General features: G+C 41.3%; 1 protein-coding gene across 1 annotated transcript; it reads left to right on the top strand.

Annotated features, from left to right (window-relative positions):
* Positions 1–676: 676 nt before the first annotated feature.
* Positions 677–23,653, top strand: LOC136833350 (tyrosine-protein kinase Fyn-like). Its single transcript, XM_067095366.1, has 10 exons — positions 677–1,113; positions 2,988–3,176; positions 4,242–4,401; positions 4,671–4,769; positions 8,380–8,512; positions 12,392–12,683; positions 12,842–13,101; positions 14,328–14,481; positions 21,919–22,050; positions 22,995–23,653. Exons 2-10 carry the CDS (start codon positions 3,137–3,139, stop codon positions 23,204–23,206), a joined length of 1,482 nt encoding a protein of 493 aa, XP_066951467.1. The 5' UTR covers positions 677–1,113; positions 2,988–3,136; the 3' UTR covers positions 23,207–23,653.
* Positions 23,654–24,559: the final 906 nt, after the last annotated feature.

Genomic DNA, 24,559 nt, shown 5'->3' with positions numbered 1-24,559 from the left:
TTGCATAGTGAATCTCATCTTTTTAGTATAAATGGGCATGTGCACGCCACATTCGCACACACACACACACACACACACACACTCCTCCGCAGGGTTTTGTGACTAGGTAGTTATGGGCACACTGTAGGGATATTTTTTTTTTTAATTAAAACAATTATGAGAGCTGACTGTAATTTTGAGCTTAAGATTGTAATTTAAAACTGCAAGAGAATTAAAACAATTAATGGTTGTTAAAAAAAAGCAAAGAAGAAAGAGACAATTTCGTCTCCGATAGGATAGAGGAATGGAAGACCCAAGGAACACAGTAGCAGAAAGAGAAATTTGCAACATAAGATTGACTGTATAAAAGGGAGCCATCTTAGTTACTGGCCCTCCTTCCGTTTAACCAAGTTTACTGATATGTAATTCACTTGGTGATGTGTAAATCTGTGATTACAGTTGTTTTCAGTAAAGGGCTTGTTGATGACTAAGCTTGGCTAATGGAACATAATTACCAAAGAAGGTACGAGGATATTCTCCCAGCAATGAAAATGAAATCGAGACAACACCTTTCGACATACATTTAAATTTCGGTTTATAGAGAGAGAGAGAGAGCAGCTATATAAGAAGAGGATGACTCATAAAGCAGCTATCTCATCTCACACATCCTGTTTCCTTCCTGTGTCTTCAATGTTCTGGGCATTTCCCCTTCAAAGGTTAGGAGTTGAGCAGTGGCTGTTTTGCCTCGATAAGATTAAATACCATAACAGTGTGTGTGTGTGTGTGTGTCTGTGTTTTTTGTGTTGTTACTTTATAAGTGTTCTCGATGGGTTTGCTGTTGGTCGAGGGTGAATAATGCGTAGATAGGAGGACTAATACACAGGAATCGTATCATGTTTGTACGTGGGTCTGATATGGAAACAAATTTTTCCTGAAAATACTTTGGGGCATGTAGAAGCTCTCACACATTAAATAGCCCATCCCTAGACAAGGGCCTTGAAACTGATAAATGTGTTTCGGTTAGATGTGAATGTTAAATGTACACTACTTGACTGAATGCAGAAGTCTGTTTGATGTAGAACTAGGCACGAATGAGGTCTTGGCTGTGAATTTTGAAACGGAGGACTATAACAGGTAAGAGTATGAGACATTTTTCGTTTTTCAGAAAACTATGAAGAAATTAGGGTACAAGGGTACTTCCTAAGTAACTAAGCAGACTTATACCATCGCCTGAGACACTCCTGACTCATTGGTTGATTAGAAATTAAGCTGGCTTTATGCCAGCAAGGGCTCTTGCATTGGGGCAGCCATGAAATGCTGTAAAAGGTGTAGTGTGAACTTCTGGACACCATAAACCAAATGAAACATTCTTCCTTATCGTTGTTAATATTAGCATACGTTGTCAGAAGAGTACTCAACACTTTCCAATATGATATTGGCATATAAAATTAGGTAATTAATTAATTTATTACATTATTTCACCAAATATTTTTTCCTGGAAAGGAGTCTCCAGAGGCAGCTATTTTCTCGGTTTTTAGTAAGTAGTTTCATAGCCCCACGACCCATGGCTGCGACATACCATAGTCGACCATTTATACAACTCAGTGCTTAGGTCATCAGAAACAACAAGTTTTTTCACGAGAAGTTCCCAAAATGCTGCCTTAACTGTAACAGCACTCTGTCCACACATTACAGAACCTTTAAAGATCGATTCCGAGTTATATCTCCATGAGTTTGCCTTGGAGGTTGAAATTCACGTTTCCTTAATTGAGTTTTACTTTATAAAAGCTGAACTTGCCTTCGAATGTGGCGCTGGTCTAATAGCAGAGGATGGAATGTAAAAACAGGAAATGTAAATAAGATAACAGAAGGTTACACGTGTGACGATATGACTGCGGACATGAAAGGCCCGACATTTTTTTATGCGGTCTAAGGCCATGTTCATAATGTGTGATACCAGTTAAATATGGTATATAATCATCTAATGACGTGACATATTGAACAGAGAAGATGCCATACTTTGACGAGGGATGCCAGTCAAATTATGCTTGAGACCGTCCCCGATCATTTGAAATTTGTTGCATGAAAAATGCATTTAACATATCGTTTGTACCTTAATAAACATACCTTAGTCACAAGAAAAGTCACGTTTTCCAAGCAATAACTCGGGAGGGCAATGACTCGTCGTCCTTGAGAAAGCGTGTCCTGGATTGCTACTTTTTTTTTTTTTCTTTAGAGCCTCACTTCGATCTGCGAATTTAAGTGATGCCCGAGTATTTTTTTTTCCGCAAGAGATTCCGAGGGTCATTTCTTCCCGAAAGAAGCTCAGCTTAGAAGAGAAGTTGGGGTTAAGGACTTCTCTTAGGTGTTGACAAACCCATCTTGAACACAAGCACGTTAAATGTTAATTCAGGAATACAGGAAGATCTCAGAATTCGATGTTCTCACCCAAACGGTCGATCCTCGAGTGCGTGACTTCGTGACAGAAGTTTCATAATAACAGCAAAAAAAAAGTCAGTTATGGCAAGAAAATAGCAACCTTTCGGGGTTATTGGCTTCTCAATGGAAAGATAGATACTGTAATAGTTTCTTGTGAAAACAGATGTTACGACGGGGAAAAATTATGTTGAAAAGAGAAGACAGACATATAGTCGATGCTGAGAGGAGGGGAAAAAAATCTCGTTAAAGGTCTGAAGTTTCAAGTTGCTAATGAGCAAAAAGGGGATGATCAAGTTGACTTTGAGCCCTGTTATGAAAATGAAGTTGATAAACTTACAACGTTCCTTCTCTGGAGCAAAGATTTGTCACCCTCTCCTCCTCTGGATGAGTTTTATTAAATTGAAGGAATTTTCTCTCCCCGATAAGGGTATCTTATGATCATTTCCAATTTGAAATAGATCATGATATTTTCATTCTTTAAATAATGCATCACGATGTTTTTCCTTCTTGAAAAAAGTATTATGAATGACATAAGCCTATAATAACCGATTAAGACTTTTCCTTTGTAGGGGACCATGACTGAGAGGTATTCCTCAGGGAGATCGGTCTGAAAAATGGCGAGATGAGATTGATTGTTAACAAAGCTGGATGAGGTCAGAAGACACCGTTAATGAGCCTGTCAGTTTAGATTACGTCAAGAATAAGAAAAAAAGACGCAATGGGAAAGTGTTTTTCAAATCCATCGGACGATAAAACCCGTAAGTTTGTTTTTTGTTGTTTGTAAAATAATGTGATAGATGATAATGAGTTCGCTAGTGTCTGTGTAAGCATACCGTATGCCCTTCCGCTTAATAATGATAACTAAATAGTAGCCTAATGACTAAACATGTACCGACGAGTTATTATTATATATATATATATATATATATATATATATATATATATATATATATATATATATATATATATATATATATATATATATGGGCATGGTAGGTCTTCAGTTGTACCCGTTTGTCAAACGTGTTCTCGTACTCGATTATCGTTCACCCGTGAGCGTTTAGTTTATAGTGTCAGCTGTCATGATAGAAACGTCACGTTTTGTTTAATATATTGTAAGTGTCTGTTATATTAGCACATTATTTTTTTCAGATTATTTTGATTTCATGGTTTTATCACAATATTAAACTGTGTCTGGCCGAGAAAGTAGGCCTACAAATACTGAACCCCCAGAATTGCTTTGAGTCAACACCTGTCTTTTCTTCTCTGTATTTGGTGCCTTTCAAGATTGGATCTTCGTGATTTCGTTACAAAACTCGTTTCTTTTAAATAATGGTATTTTCTATTCAAATTGTAAATGACAGTTAGGGATTCATCATGTTAATGAATAAGTAAAATGAAACAAAATGATTGTTCATAACTTTGAACAATAATATTTTTTGTACTTATCTGGCTTCACTAACCTAAACAAGATGAATGTTGTAAATTTAGGTAGCCTTTGCCAACACGGGTCCCTGCTCCTGTAACAACCTGTAATTCGAATTTAACCAAGTCAGGGGCAAAAATGAGTTTACTGGGAGAAAAAAAAAATAGAGTTTATGGAAAGTTAGTGAATGAAAGTAGGAAAAATGGAGTGAGAAGTAGGCCTACAGGATGGCGAAGGCTATAATAAAGCTGCAGGATGATGAATATTGAAATATTGTAAAATTCATATAAAGATAAAGATGAAATATTTATGTTATCTGCTGTCATCTAACTTTTTCATTTTTATTTTTACTAATCTCGAAATAATTCTAATTAAATAGTTTTTTTTCTTAACCTAGCGTTTTCAGGGAGATTAGATCCTCCTATCGCGCCGAGGGAGAACAACAGACTCGGAGAGACGACTTACCCCTTCGTGATAGCCATTCATGACTTCACTCCAACCGGACCCAATCAAGTGAGATTTAGAAGGGGAGATGTACTCGAAATTTTTCACAAAAAGTAAGTTTTTAAACTTTGGCTTAACGTAATGCTACAGTAGTGAAAAGCTTGCACACAGACAGAAAATCAACTGATATGCAATAGATTATTATGCGTCCAATTATTAGAAAATTGGTGATACATTTTCAAACAGAAAAACAATAACGGCTCTCAAGGAGGAGCAGCACCATTTTGCTTACGCTGCTACCCTGTAACTTTTCAAGGGAGCGGTAACGCTCTTTGAGATGACTAGCAAAGGATTTTCGACTATTTTCATCTGTTTTTTCCAGCGGGGACGACTGGTGGAGAGGGCGACACCAGAGGACCAGAGTAGAAGGTTATATTCCCGTGGCTTATACTGCCCCTTCAACATCCCTCGAGAGTCAAGCGTAAGTATGGGAATTGCCTTCTTTCTACACTCAATTGCAACGATTTTATATACTCATTTACATATATTTGTAAGTGCCGAATTGTCAGGTTTCTGAAGCATGACCTCATATTTTCTTCTAAACGAAAGATTTAAGGCATACGTCAGGCCTGAGTGTAATCTTCAACTCCGTTCTCAGTCGCAATGTAATGCAAACAACAGGGATGGCTGTAATATCGTTGATATGATTATTAACAATAATAATGCTGACGATATTACATACAATATTAATGACGTTTATATGACTTTATTTATTCATGATGAAATCATGCTGTATCAATCTCTTAGAATAAAAAGTCAAAGGGCAGGCAACCGGAAGCTGTTCTGCTTTGGGGAAATTCTTTGTCCCTCGTGCGATGAGGTCGAGAATAGCCTACTACTTGACTCTGCATGACTACTTATGGGACGGGCAGTCCATTGATCTTCTTTATCCCACTACGGAGGGAAACGAGACAAAGAAATGAAAAAAAGAGGATAGGGACTCGATCCTGCCATAAACGGTGACACTTGAAGTCGAAAGGTTATAGGTCAAGAAAACGGAAGCAAGAGAGGCCGGTGTCTCCATTTTTCGTCATTGTTAATTACCCTAAGAAGTCTCAAAGAACCGAAAATGGCGAGGTGATGGGAGACTTGATGGCAGAAATGTGAGGTTTGACTTATCAGATACAACACAGTATGGTGGTGGACAGCTAGTTCCATCTCGTTGACGGGCTTCATCTCCTTCCACAGGGGTATGGGTGGAACTCAGACGTGTAGTGTGCATTGAAGCCTCCCTGGTAGAAGACAACTTCTTTATAAGTCGGGAAAAGATAGCAAAGACCCCTAGCAAAGTGACAGTTTGAGGAAGAAGTGAATTTTGGGAATTGTTGGATACCGGATCCCGAATGTTATAAACAAGGTCCAAAACCTTATCTATAAAAGTGTAATAAAAACATAGGCAAGCCTAGGTGAGCCAAGCGATCATGGGTGAAACCACTACTCACCAATATATACCAGCTACACTGACAGTACTTACTAATACATACCAGCTACACTGACTAGTACTTACTAATACATACCAGCTGCACTGACCAGTACTCACCAGTACATACCAGCTACACTGACCACTACTCACCAATACTTACCAGCTACACGACCAGTAACTCACCACACATACCAGCTTACACTGACCAGTACTTACTATACATGCCAGCTACACTGACCAGTACTCACCAGTACATACCAGCTACACTGACCAGTACTCACCAATACATACCAGCTACACTGACCAGTACTCACCAATACATACCAGCTACACTGACCAGTACTCACCAATACATACCAGCTACACTGACCAGTACTCACCAATACATACCAGCTACACTGACTATTACTCACCAATACATACCAGCTACACTGACCAGTACTCGCAATACATACCAGCTACACTGACCAGTACTTACCTGTGATACCAGCTACACTGACTATTACTTACCAATACATACCAGCTACACTGACCAGTACTCACCAATACATACCAGCTACACTGACCAGTACTCACCAATACATACCAGCTACACTGACCAGTACTCACCAATACATACCAGCTACACTGACTATTACTCACCAATACATACCAGCTACACTGACCAATACTCACCAGTATATACCGGCTACACTGACTAATACTCTCCAATACATACCAGCTACACTGACGGTACACAGAGCAACGAGACTCCAAGAGAAACAAAAGTCTACTGGCCTAACAACTAATAAAAATAAAGTACAAAATTCTCCACACTAATTATGAACCAAATTCAAGCATTGGAAAACTGCAGGGTGTGAGATTGATTAAAGCAAAAGCGACAGTTTTAAAAGTGATTCCCTATGTCCTTTGAACAGATACCTGCAGAAGAAAAGGAATGGCAAGGGTAATAGAGAGGACTATGTAAAATGGCTCTTACCCAAACCTTCATCTGCATGACTGTACTGTCACCATGGATATACTAGCCCTTCTTAGCAGAAAGAGCCATGTGCAATGATGACTGGAGGCCAAAAAAAGGAGAGTGACCTGAAGAGGAAACTTGTAGTCATGTGGGTCTAAAACAATGCTGCAACCTCGCCACTAATGGAGAATCACGAACTCAGGGTGATGATGCTCTTTGGCCCCTGCAGAAGGCCCGATTAAATAGTTGGGTCCCTACTTAAGGCATGTGCAAAGGGGCCCTTCAACACCAACAGAGGTCACTTCTACCACCAAGTAGATGGAGTGGATATGGGATCCCCTGTAGAGATTCTCTTCACTGATTTTTACATCTTCAAAAAGATCTCCAAAAGAGATCTTCAGTAAGATCTCCATCCCACCTGCTCACTGACTATTTGCAGAACACACCTTGTGAGTGAAAACTGAAGATGACCTTTCATCCCTATGCAGGACCTTCAAAGAATGGTTGGTTATAAGGTTCATCTGGGAAGGGCCGGCTGGCCAGAATGTAACTCTCCCTTCTGTGATGCACGGGTTAAGCAGACCTCTAATCTACAAACTTGGGCCTATACTTTAACAACCTCAATGAGTGACCAGAGAGATAAATAAAGAAGGTAGTGGAAACATTAATCAAAAGGGTGTTAGCACACTGTTCACCTTAGAGTACAAGCACGATCGAAGAAATAATCCAGTCAATGCAAATTTGTGCCAACAATGGCTTTTCCAGTAGCTAGGTTGAAAAACAAATTCATTCCACCCTAGACAGGTGGCACCACAGGTGAAGGGAAGACGACACCAACAACAACGACAACAACAACTCAAGGACCATGAAAATATTTCATGAGAATACTAAGCATCAGAGGCATCGTAAGAACAAGAGCCCCCTAAAAGTAATAATTGCGAATAATGTGACAGCACCTGCTGAGAAGATATCATTATATCAGTCATTTATTAAAAGACCTAAAATCAAGTGAACTACTCACGAAGAACAACCTGGGCCCCTTCCCCACAGGCAAACTGATGAGACATAATTTAGTATACTTATTCGAGTGCTCTGATGGTCGCTGCCAAAGTGATAAATGTACAGCTACTACTTGTATTCCAAAATGTCTTTTCTGCCACCTTCAGAAGGGCACAACTTTTCATAATTTCCATGAAGTACATGCAAGACATCTTGAAGGGATGGGGATAATATGTGCTACAGAAATGATCAACTCGGCACCTGGGAAAAATGTCAACATGAAACCTAGTGAAAGAAGAGATTTTTAACAACCCATGTCCTCTGGCACCTAGGAAATCGCCCAGAGCCAAATTTGACACCAAGACCAGCATGGAAGCAGTCTGCCCATCAGAATTCAGTATGAATTTCCCACCACCAACTGCAAACACTACCAACCTGTAGATAAAATATGCATCCTTTGTAAAGTAATTCTATCTGTAATCATGTGAGTAGAAACTTGGCAAAATGTAAGACTAGATAAAAAAGGTCAATATTTAAGGTATTATTATTATTATTATTATTATTATTATTATTATTATTATTATTATTATTATTATTATTATTATTATTATTATTATTATTGTTGTTGTTGTTGTTGTTCTTATTCAGATGGTACTTCGGATTGCTAACTAGGGATGAATGTGAGGCACTACTAATGCAAGTGAACAACCCTGTGGGGGCTTTTCTGGTTAGAGACTCTGACAAACACTCGAACAATCACAAGTACACCCTCAGCGTCAAGGTAAGGATGTTCCCTGTAGGGGGGGAGTGCCATCAGTGCACCTCACACGGTGCACTGTAGACACTACTTAAAGCTCTTTGCAGCATCCCTTCGGCCCCTAGCAGCAGACCCTTTCATTCCTTTCACTGTACCTCCGTTCATATTCTCTTTTTTCATCTTACTTTCCACTCTCTCCTACTTATTGTTTCATGGTGCAACTGCGAGGTCTTCCTTCTGTTACACCTTTAAAACCTTCTTTACTCTCAATTTCCGTTTCAGCGCTGAATGATGTCATGGGTCCCAGCACTTGGCCTTTGGCCTTAATTTTATATTCCAGTTCCAAGGCAAGGAGGTTTTAGAGGATGAAAAAAACCACTATACTCTGCAGTAGCAGCCATAAATCACTGTTTTTCACATCTTTTATTATACCCTCAAGTAATGTTTACATCGCCATTTTTATCAAACATGAAGACAGTTATAACGCTATCAGCAAAACTTGACAGGTACATAAAAATCTCAGTCCATAATGCCATAATGTACTTAATGAAATGCGTAGAGGTAACTTCTGAAAGGAAATGAAAGAGAGAGAGATTGGTAGTGGATTTAAGATGTTGTATAGTGGAACTGATGAAAGGTGAAGTTGTGGTGTTGGGGTTGTTCCTAGTAAGGAAATGAAGGAAAATGTAGTTGAGGTTGAAAGAAAGAAAAAGCTGTAGAATAATGAAAGTGAAACTGTGCTGTGGGGGACACATTCTAAATGTAGTCAGTGCTTATGCACCACAAGTGGGCTGTGATGAGGAAGTTAAAAATAGATTCTGGAGGGAGATGGATGAGATGATTACATCAATAGAAATAGAAGAAAGACTGGTGATTGGAGGTGGCCTGAATGGACACATTGGACGCAGTCGGGAAAATATCAGCAGGATTCATGGAGGACATGGAATGGGAGAAATGAATGAAGAAGGAGAACTTATAGTAGATTTTGCATTATCTTTTGATTTGGCAAACAACACTTTTTTTACAAGCAAAAATTACGCAACATACAGTAGTAGAGGGAGACAGACGCAAATAGATTTTCTGTTGTGTAGAAGAAACCATTTAGTGGAAGTGAAGAACTGTAAGATCTTAAAGGGAGAAACTGTTAGCCCACAACATAGGTTAGTTATGTCTGATTTTTTTATAGGCGGGTTGCACAGGGGAAAACTATGGTGCAGCCCAAGATAAAGTGGTGAAGGCTAAAAGACCAAGTGATGAGACAGAGTTTTAAAGAAAAGGTCCTGGACAGCATTAGATTAGCAGATGATGTGAACATCTGGTGGGTAGAAAATAGCACAATGGTACCGAGAACAGCAGAGGAGCTATTAGGGAAAACATCAGGTAGAGGACCACCTAATGATAAGGAGAGCTGGTGGTGGAACCAAGATACTCAAGATAAGGTAAAAAGGAAACGAGAAGCAAGGATAATATATGAAAGGGATGAGTCTGTGGAAAATGAAATGGCTTTGAAAATAGCCAATAAAGAAGCAAAAAGGGCTGTGGCAAGGGCAAAAGCAGGAGGAACAAATGAGATGTATGAGAAAGTAGAAACATCAGAGGGTCAGAAGATGATCTACAGTATAGGAAAAAGAAGAGATAGAGCAACGAAAGATCTGACGCACATCAAGCAGATCAAGGACAGAAATGGAAGAGTTTTGTCAAGGGAAGAATGTATAAGAATAAGATGGATGGAACATTTTGAAAAGCTATTAAACGAAGAGAACCCCAGAAGAATAAGAAAAGAGGGGAACCCACGAGTAAGAGCAGTTCCAGATATCACCAGAGAAGAAGTGAAGAGAGCACTTGACAAAATGAAAATTGGAAAGGCTGTTGGACCTGATGGTATACCAGTTGAGGTGTGGAAATGCTTGGGAGGAGAAGGGGTTGATATACTCTGGGACCTCTTTTCAAAGGTCTGCCGCCAAGAAAAAATGCCGGACAGGTGGAGAAATAGTATTATGGTCATATATAAGGGAAAGGGGAATATACAAGACTGCACAAAATACAGAGGGATAAAATTGATATCTCATACCATGAAGATATATGAACGAATTGTAGAGAAAAGAATAAGGAATGAAACTACACTAAGTGAAGAACAATTCGGGTTTATGCCGGGGAAAGGGTACAGTAGATGCAATTTTTGCACTAAGGCAAGCAATGGAAAAACATGCAGAAAGACAGAGAGGGCTACATCTAGTATTTATTGATCTGGAGAAGGCATATGATCGGGTACCTAGGCAAGAAGTGTGGAGATGTATGAGAGAGAAGACTGTTTCAGAAAAGTATGTTAAAGTAGTCCAGGATATGTATGCAGAAGTTACCACTCAGGTAAAGAGCACTGTGGGAACAACAGAAAAGTTTAGTGTCCCTACATCTTTGACCTTGTGATGAATTATTACATCAGATGTCAGAGAAGAAATCCCGTGGAGTGTGATGTTTGCTGATGATGTTGTTTAGGTGGACCTGACTAGAGAAGGGGTGGAGTTAAAACTAGAGTTATGGAGACAAGCACTCGAAGATCGAGGTTTAAGGATAAGCAGAGCTAAGACAGAATATCTGTGGAGGGGAGGGAAAGGAAAACAGGGTGCATTTAAATTAGGTTTAGACATCAAGAGGGTTTCAAGTACCGTGGGTCCTGTGTGATGGATGATTGTGGCATGGACTCAGAAATAAACCACAGGATACAGTGTGCTTGGATGAATTGGAGGAGATCATCGGGAATAATGTGCAACAAGAGGATTAGTGCAAGAGTAAAAGGAAGGTTTTATAAAAGTGTAGTTAGACCAGCGATGGTGTATGGGGCTCAGACGTGGTCAATAAAGAAGGCTCAAGAAAGGAAGTTGGAAGTTGCAGAGATGAGGATGTTGAGATGGATGTGTGAAGTCACGAGAAAGGATAGTATCAGAAACGATTATATTAGAGGGACAGTCAAAGTGGTAGAAGTGTCAAAGAAGATTCAGCAAAGAAGATTGCAGTGGTTTGGTCATGTCTTGCGGAGAGAGGAAGATCATGTGTGTAGAAGGGTCATGGACATGGAGGTGGTTGGGAGGAGGAGGAGGAGGGGAAGGCCAAGACTCAGATGGAAAGATAACGTAACAAATGACATGCAGGAAAAAGGGTTAAGAGGACAGGGTACACAAGATAGAAGAAGATGGAGAAGGCTTACACGGAACTGCGACCTCATATAGAGATGGGTAAAGGCTGAGGACAAAAGAAGAAGAAATATATAGCCTATATGTACAGTATATGCATATATATATTATATATACAGTATATATATATATATACTGTGTATATATATATATATATATATATATATATATATATATATATATATATATATATATATATATATATATATATGTGTGTGTGTGTGTGTGTGTGTATGTATATGTATATATATAATTTCTGTATATGTGTGTGTTTAGTGAATGTATTTTAATGATTTGTTGATAGTGAAAGTAGAAGATGGTAGAACTGATTGAAGTGAGAATGGAAGGGATTTGTGTGAGTTTGAGAAGACTTTTGGGAGTCACTGTTGAGGACGTAAGGTCAGGCAGTTAGAAAGTTGAAGAATGGAGAGACACCAGGGGGTGATGGGATTACAACTGAGATTCCTTCATGCAGTGGTGATGGTTTGCGTGACTGACTGGCTGATTACCCTTGCCTCATTTAGGTATACGTCACAAACCTTGTGTGAGGTAAAATCAAATGAGCAAAAGACTCTGGAAGAATGGGTGAGAGGAATAATTGTTCCGTGAAGGCGAAAAAGATGAAGGTAAGAATTATGTAGACAGAAGGACTGATAGGGTCAGAACAATGTGTTTGTGACATGAGTAATCAGTATATATCATTCTCTACCAGACACATGATGGCCAAGCTGAGAGACACTTGAGGCACTACCGAATTTTTATCAACTCATCTGGTTATTACTTTGTCTCTCCGACCCTCGTATACTCAACAATTAATGACCTCATAGAAGCGCTGCTTAACAGAAGTGACCCCCGGGAGATCAATCCGGAGCTCTCGGTTCCCTGCAGGAAGCCCGTCCCCGTCATCAATAATTTGACGCCCGGTGACGAGTGGGAGATTCCCAGGGAAGATTTGCATTTCATCCAGGAGATTGGAAGAGGAAACTTCAGCGAAGTTTGGCTCGGTAAGGGCCCTTGAGAGGGTCGCAGTGAATGTATTTCTTTCCCTGTTGCTTGGTCTCTAGCTGGCAAAAGACTAACTGCAGTTGAAATTGTGGAAATGTGATTCTGTGTTCTCGCTAATAATATAATAATAATAATATTGGGTCTCTAATTACAACAGGAACATGTCATAACACACCCGTCGCTATAAAGACGCTGATGACAGACTCATCGATGACCAGGCAGCAGTTCATGGAGGAAGCTGCCATTATGAAAAGGCTGAAGAACAAGAATATCGTGGTGTTGTACGGAGTCTGTACCTCAGAGGATTCTATACTCATCATCACGGAATACCTAAGCAACGGGTCGCTTCTCGACTTCTTGAGGAAGGAAGACAACCAGGAGCTTCCGATTAATACCAAAATCCATTTTGCTCAACAGGTACTTCCCTGGTCTCGTTGTGAATGCGTTCCATTCCTTAGACGGTCACGTGACCCTGCCTGCCTGACAACCTCTTCCACATTCATCTTTCTTTGTGTGTGTTTTTATTTTTTTTTTTTTACTTACTGGCAATGTATATTGATATTTACATATACTGACGATAAGTTGGTGAAAAAGTAGTATAATTCAGAAAAGTTCAGAGTTGGGGAAGAGAGGAAGACCTAGAAACAGCTGGTTAAATTATATGAGAGGTATTAGACAGCATGCTTGAAAGTGAGTGCAAGATAGTGGAAGGTGCAGTGTGTGTGTATGTAGTGTGCGTAAAGCAGTAAATATGGTGAAAGTTTTCTGTTTAGGGGGTTCATCAATAATTCAACGGTTAAATTATGACTGCAACGATGACTTTTGTCTTGCTCATTTTTCTCTGTTAGGAAAAAGGCTTGATGTAAAAAAAAAAGGATAAATCATTATAATGAGTTACAGGATTCTTTGGTATCATAAAATGAAAAGGCACTTCGTAGACACTGCAATTGCAAAATCTGGATTTATCTTATAATGCCCAACACACTGAGCTCCACTAACCGCCAGCCTCCCTTCTTATCAGTGTTAACAAAGTAGGCTTAGGTTTACCTACTCGTTTGGGTAAATTGTTCTGGTGCCTAAGAGGTATACATTTATCATAACTTTAGCATTCATGAATAGTTTTGGCATGGAAATTAAATAAATAAACGTAGATGATCCTAATACTTGAGTTTCCTGCCACATACAATTACGCAATTACGTGAGTACAAAAGCAGGAATTGTGGCAGATGGTGAAAGTTAGGCGTATTGTTTGAGATTTATCTCAACTGAATATTCCCCATTCTCAATGTTATTGTTGTTAATGGTGTTGTTGCAGAATTAGGCTCTTGCCCTTATGCCGAATTATCTGCTCACGCGCAGGATTTATCGACTGCTAACTTGGAATTTTTCAGATCATAAACATAACTTACCTTCATTTCACGTATACTGAATACAATTAACATTTTACTTCAGACCTCTTTCTTTATCGTTGTGTATCTTCTGTTCTTATGATTTGTATGCCAGTTCACTTAGAATACTCGATATCATCTTTATTCTTGATTTTAAATACGGATGTATGCTGAAATATTGACCAAAAATAACAAATGACTATGAAGTAAAAAAAGACACATTAAACATTAGAATAAAATGTATTTTAACACCAGGTGGCAAATGGCATGTGCTACCTAGAGAGGCAACAGCTTATCCACCGGGACTTGGCGGCTCGAAACGTCCTTATCAACGAAGCACTAAACTGCAAGATTGCTGACTTCGGTCTAGCGAGGATTCTACGCGGGAACGAATATAGTACAACTAGCCGTACGTATTATATGTATTGAGTTGCCACTTCTGCCCTTTCAAAGTTTTTGAATTTTAGATTCTTAAATGTCTATAACGCACTGATTTCATGTGTTAATTGAAATCTTCATCTAAAGGTCATGGATGTGTGCATCATTATTTTCAGTGTTATCTTTAGCTTTCACTACAAAAATAAATACTTTTTCATATATTTCCCACAAGGGATTCAGTTGTCATCGGGTCAAAATAGGACAAAATTATTATTATTCATAGAAATTTAGGTGGTAGACCGTAAAACAACATTCGTTATAAAATATTGCTGCTTATATTTTTCTAGTTATCCCATTTTTCTTCGGGACAGACATTATGAGTTTTCCGATGTTTTTTCTTAACTCTTCTCCCTTGGCGTTACAGACACAAGGGTGCATTGTCTTATGTGCGCGTAGTGAATGAAACAATAACAATAAGAAAATAGCTATTGACATTTTTCCCAACACTGTAGGACATGATCACTATAATTCATAAAGGCCACAAGGTGGCGAGTAACAGTTTAGTGCTGAGGGGTAATCTCCTAGATAATGATTGGTGGATGGCTTGTCTGCATGAACCATCTGGTTTACTTATCAGTTTGCATGTTGCAACCTTGCTGATCTGCAAAAGACAATCTGGATAGTCTGGAACTAGGTATGCTAAGGACATGGTTCTTTGGGGCACTGTGCCTGTGGGGTGTGTCAAGATTGATCTTGTTACTGCCGGTAAGTATGGCTGTTGCGTAAAAGGTCTTTGTGCCTTTGTTTGGAGTAATCTTTCCTTCTGTGAGGCTTCAAGGAAAAGTCAGAGGTGAAAGGCTGATTCTTTATTATTCTTGACAGGTGTTTATAAGACAAAAAGTGGACGGAAAGGTAGCGGGCGACCCGAGACCCCCTGCGGCGTCCATACAGGATTTGTGTTTCTTAGCAAGCATAAAAATATGTACAACATTTGTTAAACGACATATAAAAGGTAGATATACATATCGGCAGAAAGGCCGTACAATGATGCATAAGATGAGGTACACTCGGCAAGAAAAGTGAGGATACAGTTTTCATTAGATTTCGTTCATCGAATTTTAATTTTTTTTCTTACAGACAACACATAATTGCGGTAAATTTACTCTAGAATATGAAAATACAATGCAAATTATATCATATACGTTAAATCTGCAAAACAAAAACGTTCAGATACTTAAAAACACCATGCATGTCCGAAGTAATCAGAATTTCTCAGATGACTTCGTTCATAGAGATCAAAAGGTAGTGTGGATATCTGGTGTAGCACTGTTTTATCAGAACGGCAATATTTACTCGTTTTCCGTTATGAACAGGCTTATTATTGCATCATCATACGAGGTAATGATAATTTCTTTAATTTTTACACATTCATGTTTGTATTTCACAGGTGTTAAAGGTCAGCTGGAATTAATGGCAGTAAATGTTGTGACACCTAGGCAGGTTGACCCAATCTATTTAAATCGCAAGAGCGTTCTCTATGATGTGTGGAGTACTGCGTTAACTTCGGCGGGAAAATACAAGTAACTGGATGTTTCTTAACGTTGCCATAGTCTCTCTCTCTCTCTCTCTCTCTCTCTCTCTCTCTCTCTCTCTCCCAGAACATTGCATTCGTTCCTTTATTGTTCCCCAAGTTTTTCGTTGGACATTGCTCAAATTTAACTCTTGATTTCATTATGGAAGATCGCGTTTCCGATTATGCAAGCATTCCATTCATTGTGGTGTCATAAATTCATATGTGCAAGGATTACTTCGTAGGTTATGTGGAAAATGTTTATTTTGCTCAGAACTGTCGCTGCAAACTACAACTTGACGGTACTGTAAAAACACTACTGCATTTAAATATCAATGATTTCAGAACAAGTAGAATATGATTGAAAGTCATAGGAGGTCAAGCAAAACACAAACACAATAAGACTGAAGCTCCTCCCCTTTCTAAAGTTGCCAGATGCCTCATTATTTAGCAATATATGTCCAATGATTAAAAAAACTGTATCCTCACTTTTCTTGCCGAGTGTACATAAAGAATCTGAAAGGGAGAAACACAAGGAAAGAGAGGCGCGATTTGAAGCCCTTGCAAATACTACTCCCCTCCAAGACAATAATTAGAGGAGCAATTATTGGATGAAGCATCTTAATCATGGAGGCGCTGAGGCAGCCAGAGCGGACCCCTGCTTCTGGAGAACTGTGGGCGCTGGGTGGAGCTGACACCTGGGGATGGCTGGATGCATTTTCTGGGCTGTCCAGGGCCCCGCTTTGTTGCGGAAGCGGGTGCGCCTTCAGGCAGGTACTACGGGGGAACTCTGCAGCGCCTGCCTACTTCTTTGCAAACTTTGCTGTCTAACAGGAATGCGGGTTTCAGCCTGTCGATGGTGATCCAGTCCTCCTGGCCGTGGATGTCAAGGAGGAATGCTTTGCTGGGTGGCCTGAGGACTCGATGGGACCCCCTGTAGGGCCTGGTTAAGGGTGAGTGGCGAACGTCAACCCTGATGAAGATGTAGGCGCAGAAGTGTAAGGCAGGTGGGCTGTAGGTGACGGTTCTGTCAGCGAAGGTCTTGTGGCAGGGTGTGAACCTTTGCACGAGTTCCCTCAACCTCGGGAGGGGGGTGTCGGCGCCGTCAGTTGACAGCGAGAAGAACTCTCCAGGTACAGCCGGTGTTTCCCCGTAGACTTTCTCAGCCGGGGAAGCGTCACCATTTGCTCTCGGTGCAGTGTGGAGACCCAGCAGGACCCAGGGCAGCTGTTCCTTCCACTTCTCATCGGTGCAGCGTGCCATGAGAGCTGCTTTAAGAGGGCGGTGCGCCCTCTCAACCATGCCGTTCACTGCAGGGTTGTATGCCATTGTGCTGTGTAGAGTTGCCTGTCCGTGGTGATGCTGTCTGGCACTCCGGAGCGGCTTAACTAACTGGAGAGGAGGGCCTCTGCACATGATATCATTGATGCCTCATCCATAGGGTTTGCTTCGGGGCAGCAGGTGGAGCAGTCTATGATCGTCAGGAGGTATCTGGCTCCCCCCGACTGCGGAAGGGGCCCGACGACGTCGATGTGGATGTGGCCGAACTGCCGACGAGGCTGAGGAAAATCGCCGATCCTGGATTCAGTGTGCCGGGATGTTTTGCTCATCTGGCACGGGATGCAGCTCCTTGCCCACTGGCGGACGTCCTTGTTGATGCCATGCCAGATGAACTTGTCAGTCATGAGGAGTGCTGTTGTGCGCCCCGATGGATAGGAGAGGCCATGGACGATGTCGAACACTTGTTTCCTCCTCGATGCAGGCACCAGGGGGGGTGGGTGGCCTGTGCTGGTGTTGCAGAGGAGAGTTGTGCTCGAGTTTGGTAAGGGCACGTCTTCCCACTTGAGGGCCGTCAGTGCTGTCCTGTAGTCAACCATCACTACTGTCCTGTAGTCCGCCGTCTCCGGATCCGCTGCTTGTTCCCTCGCGAGGTCTTCATACTCGATGCCAAGGTGAAGGGAATTGATCTCTATTCTTGACAGAGCATCAGCCACTGGGTTTTTCTTGCCAGGGACATAATTGATGGTGCAACCGAACTCGGAGATGGCAGTTAGGTGCTGCTGTTGCCTTGCAGACCAGGCGTCCCCCTGTTTTGCAAATGCGTGCACCAAGGGTTTGTGGTCTGTTGGGATTGTATTCGGTTCCCTCCAGCAGGTACTTGAAGTGCCTCACGGCCTGGTGGATAGCCAGCAGCTCTGGTCCGAAGGCGCCAGCGGGTCTCAGCTGGGAAAAACTTGTGGCTGAAGGCCAAGGACTGGGCGTGCCGTTCACCAGTTGCTCAGTACTGCACCGCAGGTGATGTTGCTGGCATCCGTTGTCAACCTGAGGGCAGTGGCAGGGCTGTGGTGAGTTAAGGTGGTGGCGCTGGAGAGGGCCCCTTTTCGTCCGGATGAATGCCTGCTGCTGTGGAGCTTCCCACATTAGTGTTTTCGGTTTCCCCTTCAGGATTGATGTCAGGGGTTACATGATGTGGGCGACGTCTGGGATGAAGCGCTGGTAGTAATTTATCATCCCAAGGAACTCCTAAAGGGCCTTGATGGTCTGTTTGTGGTTCCGGGAAATTTTCTATAGCTTTTACTTTAGAGGTGGTTGGACTCACTCCTGCTGGGGAAATCTCGTGGCCCAGGGAGTCTACTTTTCTCTTTCCCGAAGATGCATTTGTCGAACCTGACAACTAATCCACTGTCCTGCAGGCGTTTCACGATGGCGTGGACGTGGCAAAGGTGTTCCTCTGGGGACCTGGAAAAAATGGGGATGTCATCGACGTAGCGGATGCAGAAGGGAAGATCTCCCAAGATGGTATCCATCAGGTGCTGGAAGGTGGCGCCTGTGTTCCTGAGACTGAAGGTGGAATAGGAAAATGTGTAGCTTCCAAAGGGCGTGATGATGGCGGTTTTTGGGACATCATTGGGATGCACAGTGACTTGGAAGTAAGACTTCAGTAGATCCACCTTGGAGAAAATTTTGCTGCTGTGAAGGGCGCCTGTCAGGTCTTGCATGTCAGGGAAGGGGTAGTGATCTGGTGTTGTTACCAAATTCAGGCGCTGATAGTCCCTGCAGGGTCTCCATGAACCACTGGATTTCTTTACCATGTGGAGAGGGGACGCCCACGAGCCTGATGCCTCTTTACAAACACCCATGTGTTCCATTTCTGTGAAGGCCCATTTGGCATCTTGTAACTTCTGGGGGGACAGACATCGGGACTTGGCATGTGTTGGTGGGCCTTTCATGGTGATGTGGTGGAAGATGCCGTGCTTTGCCAAAGCTCCAGACGACTGGCGCAGTTCTGGTTTGAACACGTCTGGGAATTCCTGTAGGAGGGACATGTAGCTGTTGGGGGGTGCAGAGGATGTGGAGGGCATCCCGGGTCCGGTGGAGAGCTGACGGGAATGGAACGTCCCTGTGTCGAGGAGGCACTGTTGCCCCCGTATCAACCAGCAGGCGGCGTTTGGAGATCTCGTCTGTGATGAAAAACCCTGCTGGGCGGGCGGAGTTGGGTTTCGCGGCCACAGCTGTTATTTGTGGCTGCCTTTGTCGTTTTTTGCAGGTTCTGGCGTTGGTCCCAAACTTCCTATGGTAGAAACACCATGCCAGCTTTGGCCATGTCCTGTGCTCTTTGAATGGCGGTCTCTTCTTATACACAGCGTTGATGTCTCCATGGTCGTGGCCGCCTTCCTCCGACAGGTTGCAGGCTCCCAGGGTGGCGGCGTGTGTCGAAGCCTTGGTGGCCTCGTAAAGTTCCTGGGCGTCGTCGACTAAGGCATCCATGTCCCAGTTCTCTGCACCCCTTATCTGGCACTGAACTTCCTGCGGGAGGCGCCGAAGGAAGATAGCTTTTGTCAGGTCTATTGTTTTCTTCCTCCCATTCTCGTCGTGACCTGGGAATGTTATTAACCCCTGCAGCTGGTCCCAGGCTTCCCTGTGTGATGCATCTCCGAGGGGCTGGGATAACAGGTCGAATGCACACTGCGTTCTCACGGAAACAGGCATGGAGTAGGAATTTATCAGTTTGTTTTTTAAGTCTGTGTATGAGACTTTGTCTGGTTGCACGTCTAGCCAGGGGGAGATTCTACTGAATACTTCTTCTGGGAGCGCCATCATGACTATGACTGATTTTGTAGCATTGTCTGAGATGTATGCCATGCGAAAATGCGTGTCTGCACGAGGGAACCATGGTGCTGTGTTTTGGCGCAAGAACGGGGGAAGTTTGACTGTGTCTGGCTTTGTTGGTGAGAGTGGCGTGCATACGATGCTCGTGGGTTCGCAGTGCGGTTCTACCTCTGACATCTTGACTGCTCATGCACCAAAACACGGGAAATGTGCCATATTGAGTCCGTTAATGGGGCTGATTTGTTCGAGAGGTCAAACGAAGTGCCAAAGCTTGCCCTTTTGGGTATACCGTATTTAGTCCGTTAATGGCACGGTTTCCATCGGGCAGGGTGCTATCAGAGGCCTAAACTTTACACCACAGTTAGTCCGCTAAAGGCTCTCTGATGGTAGGGTGCGGCTGTAGTTAGTCCGTTAATGGCTGGGCCAAAACCGCGCTACCTGTCCCTGACCCGGGGTCACCAGTGCGAAGGTTCAAGAGAAATGTCAAAAGAGAGACTGACGATTTATTGTTCTCCACAGGTGTCTATAAAGCAAAAAGCAGACGGAAAGGTAGCGGGCGACCCGAGACCTCCTGCGGTGTCCATACAGGATTTGTGTTTCTTAGCCAGCATAAAAATACGTACAACATTTGTTACATGACATATAAAAGGTAGATGTACATTTCGGCAGAAAGGCCGTACAATGATGCATAAGATGAGGTACACAAAGAATCGGAGATAAAGACAGGTAAAATACATGACGTGATTAAAGTACATCTGAAAGGGAGAAACACAAGGAAAGAGAGGCGCGATTTGACGCCCTTACACTACATTATGTTAAGGGAGATTTCTAGCTCATGATACACAGTGCCTCAAGGAAGCGCAGTCGGCACGTGTCTGGAATGTAACGGATGTCCTTCACAGAAGATGCGAGGCTTTGCCAGCTAGGAATACGACTGTGCTGATATACGCTGTCCCTTCTAATGGCGCCCTCTTCATAGTAATGTGGCATGTCTATGAAAGACATTGTGATCAAGCGGATGTAGGTACTGGTTTTTTTTCCTAACTTTTGCATTATTGTGATCATGTCCAACTGTGTTAGAATGAAACATTACCAGGGCATTTTTATTATTATTTTCTTTACTGGTTGCGTAACATGGAGAAACTTCCTTATTATGTCTGTAAACTCCATTAAGAAAGAACTCACGTATGATTACCAGAAAATGAAATCACTAGAACAACAGAAAATTAGCGCAGAAACAGCAGTCCCGTTTCCCATTATTATTATTATTATTATTATTATTATTATTATTATTATTATTATTATTATTATTATTATTATTATTATATTATTATTATTATTAGCAGGGGCATAAATTCATAAGAAATAAGATTAAAATACAATACCTAATAAAGCAAGCTGCAAGCTTTAACAGAAAGAAAAGGTGGAAATTGGAAAAAATTGAAATCAGAATAGAATAACAAATAACCAAGAATAGATCAACAAACATATGAATACAACCTGTACACACACAAATAGCATTATGAGTCAGAAAACTAGGAAGTTTTGCATGGGTTGTGATCAAGTATTCCCTTATTACAATATGACAGCGTACGCAAGATTAAAGAAAATCGTGAGGAATATACTACAACCCACTTTATATCCCAAACGATCTTCCTCTGTGAAAAAAAAAACTTTTATCTTAGAATGCTATGAGATCAACGTTCACCTCAGATGTTAAGCCTGTAAAGCTTAGCGTCATTTACACTAATCTTTAACTTTTCTCTTCAAGGATTTTGTTTCTTTCAGAAATGAAAATTGCTCTCAAGTGGACCGCTCCGGAGGCCTTCTTGAGATATTGCTTCAGTGTCAAGTCCGACGTCTGGTCCTTTGGCATCCTGTGCTATGAGATATTCACCGGTGGTGAGGTCCCGTATCCAAGTAAGTTCTGTGTTGTTTCAAGTGTGTATTTTCAAATCCCATTCCACACTATACTTCCCAAAAGGGCATAAACAATAACCAAATAAAGCTAAGTTTTTCGATATTATCATATCTTTGGTGTAGTAACCGAGAATTTCATTGAAGGTGGTGTCATGCACACAGACTGGCAAGAACTAATTGCCTGTTATATTTGTACTAGCTTTTCCTACAGAAATTGCAACAGAATGTAACCACTTAATATAGAAATGTATGACAATAATTTTGAATTCGATGTCCATTAACGTCTTCAGGGGAATCATTTAGATCGAAATGTGTTCTTCGGAGACTAAATCCGCCAGTGGTAATTATACCACCGAACTATGACAGTCCCTACACTCAGCCATGGTTCATATTAGCGGATCAAATGCAAGCTGACTGACGGTCAGAGCATTATCTACTGATGAGTTCTGCTTCGCTGTTTACATTTTTGCTTATGTTTAATATTTCACTGCCTCACTGTACTCACTAGAGACCGAATGAATCTTATACCTTGATCTAGATTCTGATTTGGTGAATGGGGTACTTACAGGCTCAAGCAGTGACGTTTCAAATCGTATTCAGAAAATAATTTAGTTTATATTTTTGGTCTTCAAAAATAAAATATAGCCTATCACTTATCTTTCATTGATATCTGAGGTAAAAAGCGTTAATTGTTAGTCCAATCTAAAATTCTGAACCGCAGTGTCATGTTTTTGTAGTTTTATCACTGAATGCCACATAGTTGTCACGTGTCCCTAATGTTTAAACACCGGTTCCTTTCCAAATTTGACTTTTTTTATAAGTCCAAAGAACAGATAATGATGGTGTAATACTGAAAGTGTTTAGTTCTAGAGCAGTTTTGGGGACACAGTCATAAGCAGCCATCCTTCACTATATATATAACTGGATTTTTTTCTTTTACTCAGGTTCTACCAACGACGAGGTTGTACTCCTCTTAAGAGAAGGTTACCGCATGGGTAAACCTCCCAACTGCCCTGACCTAATGTACGAAACAATGTTGTATTGCTGGGCTAATAACCCGCAGCAGAGGCCAACGTTCGAGTTTCTGCTCCAACAGCTGCAAAATTTCGCTGTGTACGGAGAGCTGCCTTATGATGCACCAGAGTTAGAAAATTAGCGTAACAGAAAATGGTCAGGGAACGTTATGACAACTTTAGTTCCCACAGATCTTGCTCAGGGTGCTTACCAAAGGCTTCAGTGGGAGGGCCGTTGGTGTTAAAGAGGAACAAAAACACCATTCTTCCCGCTGGGGTAACTAAGTATAGATCTCACGCCAACCAAAAGTAGTAATGATCGATGGGACAATTTATAATTTCTATCAGCATTTCTCATTTCATAGCTTTTGGTGTTGTCTTTCAGTGTCTGTTGGTTGGGCAAAGTCCAAAGGTCGACACCTGACTTCTTAATGATAACCAACCATTTTATTGAATGATCTATTTGGTGAGGAAATGTTTGAAGTAGTGTGAAGAACACTGATGTACAAACACCAAAAACGGACACTAAAGATTACAAGAACGAAAGAATCAAAGTAATCTAGTGCAAATGTATTGAAAAAGAAAGAAAATAATCACTTTAACAAGAAAATGTATGAGATTAAACATTTTGTGATAAAATCAACTGCTTAACGCTTAGCCTATCCAAGCTGAAATAGTATGCAGATAGGTGAGCATGTATTGCCTACACAATAGAGTGCATTTATCTAATATGGGGTGTGCATCACTTAATGGTGTTTGTAGCATCTCTTCGGTCCCTACCTGCACCAACTTATCCCCCATTGGTGCTTCCTTCTTTCATTTTGCTGTCCAACCTTTCTAACTGTTAGTGCTCGTTGCTGTTATATAGTTTCCTCCAGGTTTCACCTTTAGAACATGACATTAGCTTTCCTTCATTTTCTGGATCACTTTATCTTGCCGTCCAAAAATTCCAACTCCTTTTTCAGTCTTAAGCACCGAATGGCCGAAGGTACCAGTGTTTTGCTTAATAGCCTAAATTTCATGAGTCATTATATATATATATATATATATATATATATATATATATATATATATATATATATTATATATATTATGTATGCATGTATGTATGTATGTATGTATGTATATACCCGTGTGAATCGCCCCTTATTAGTGTTGAATTAAGAAATGAATCATGAAAATTGGGCTATAAAGCAAAACACTGGTACCTTCAGCCACTCAGCGCTGAAGACACTAAAAAAGGAGTTGGAAATTTTGAACGGCAAGATAAAGCGATCCACAAAAGAGAGGAAATGAAGTGTCATGATCTAAAGGTGAAACTGGGAGAAAACGATATAGCAGCAACAAGTAGTTACAATTAAGAGAGGTTGAACAGCAAGATGGAAGGAGGAAGTACCAATGAGTAAGGGGAAATGCCAAAAAGCTGGTGCAGGTAGGTCCCTAAGAAATGTTACAAGTTTAGTAATGCCTACAGTGCACCATCTGAGGTGCAATGA

Source organism: Macrobrachium rosenbergii, chromosome 51, assembly GCF_040412425.1.
Source record: "Macrobrachium rosenbergii isolate ZJJX-2024 chromosome 51, ASM4041242v1, whole genome shotgun sequence".
In the NCBI taxonomy this organism is placed as follows: Eukaryota; Metazoa; Arthropoda; class Malacostraca; order Decapoda; family Palaemonidae; genus Macrobrachium; species Macrobrachium rosenbergii.
The sequence above is the reverse complement of the archived record's forward strand: the minus strand, read 5'-3'. Positions and strand labels throughout refer to the sequence as shown.

Coding starts and splice junctions, on each gene's coding strand:
- LOC136833350 (XM_067095366.1), top strand. CDS start 3,137: ATGGGAAAGTGTTTTTCAAATCCATCGGACGATAAAACCC. Junction 3,177..4,241: donor TCCATCGGACGATAAAACCC/GTAAGTTTGTTT, acceptor TTCTTAACCTAG/CGTTTTCAGGGAGATTAGAT. Junction 4,770..8,379: donor ACATCCCTCGAGAGTCAAGC/GTAAGTATGGGA, acceptor GTTCTTATTCAG/ATGGTACTTCGGATTGCTAA.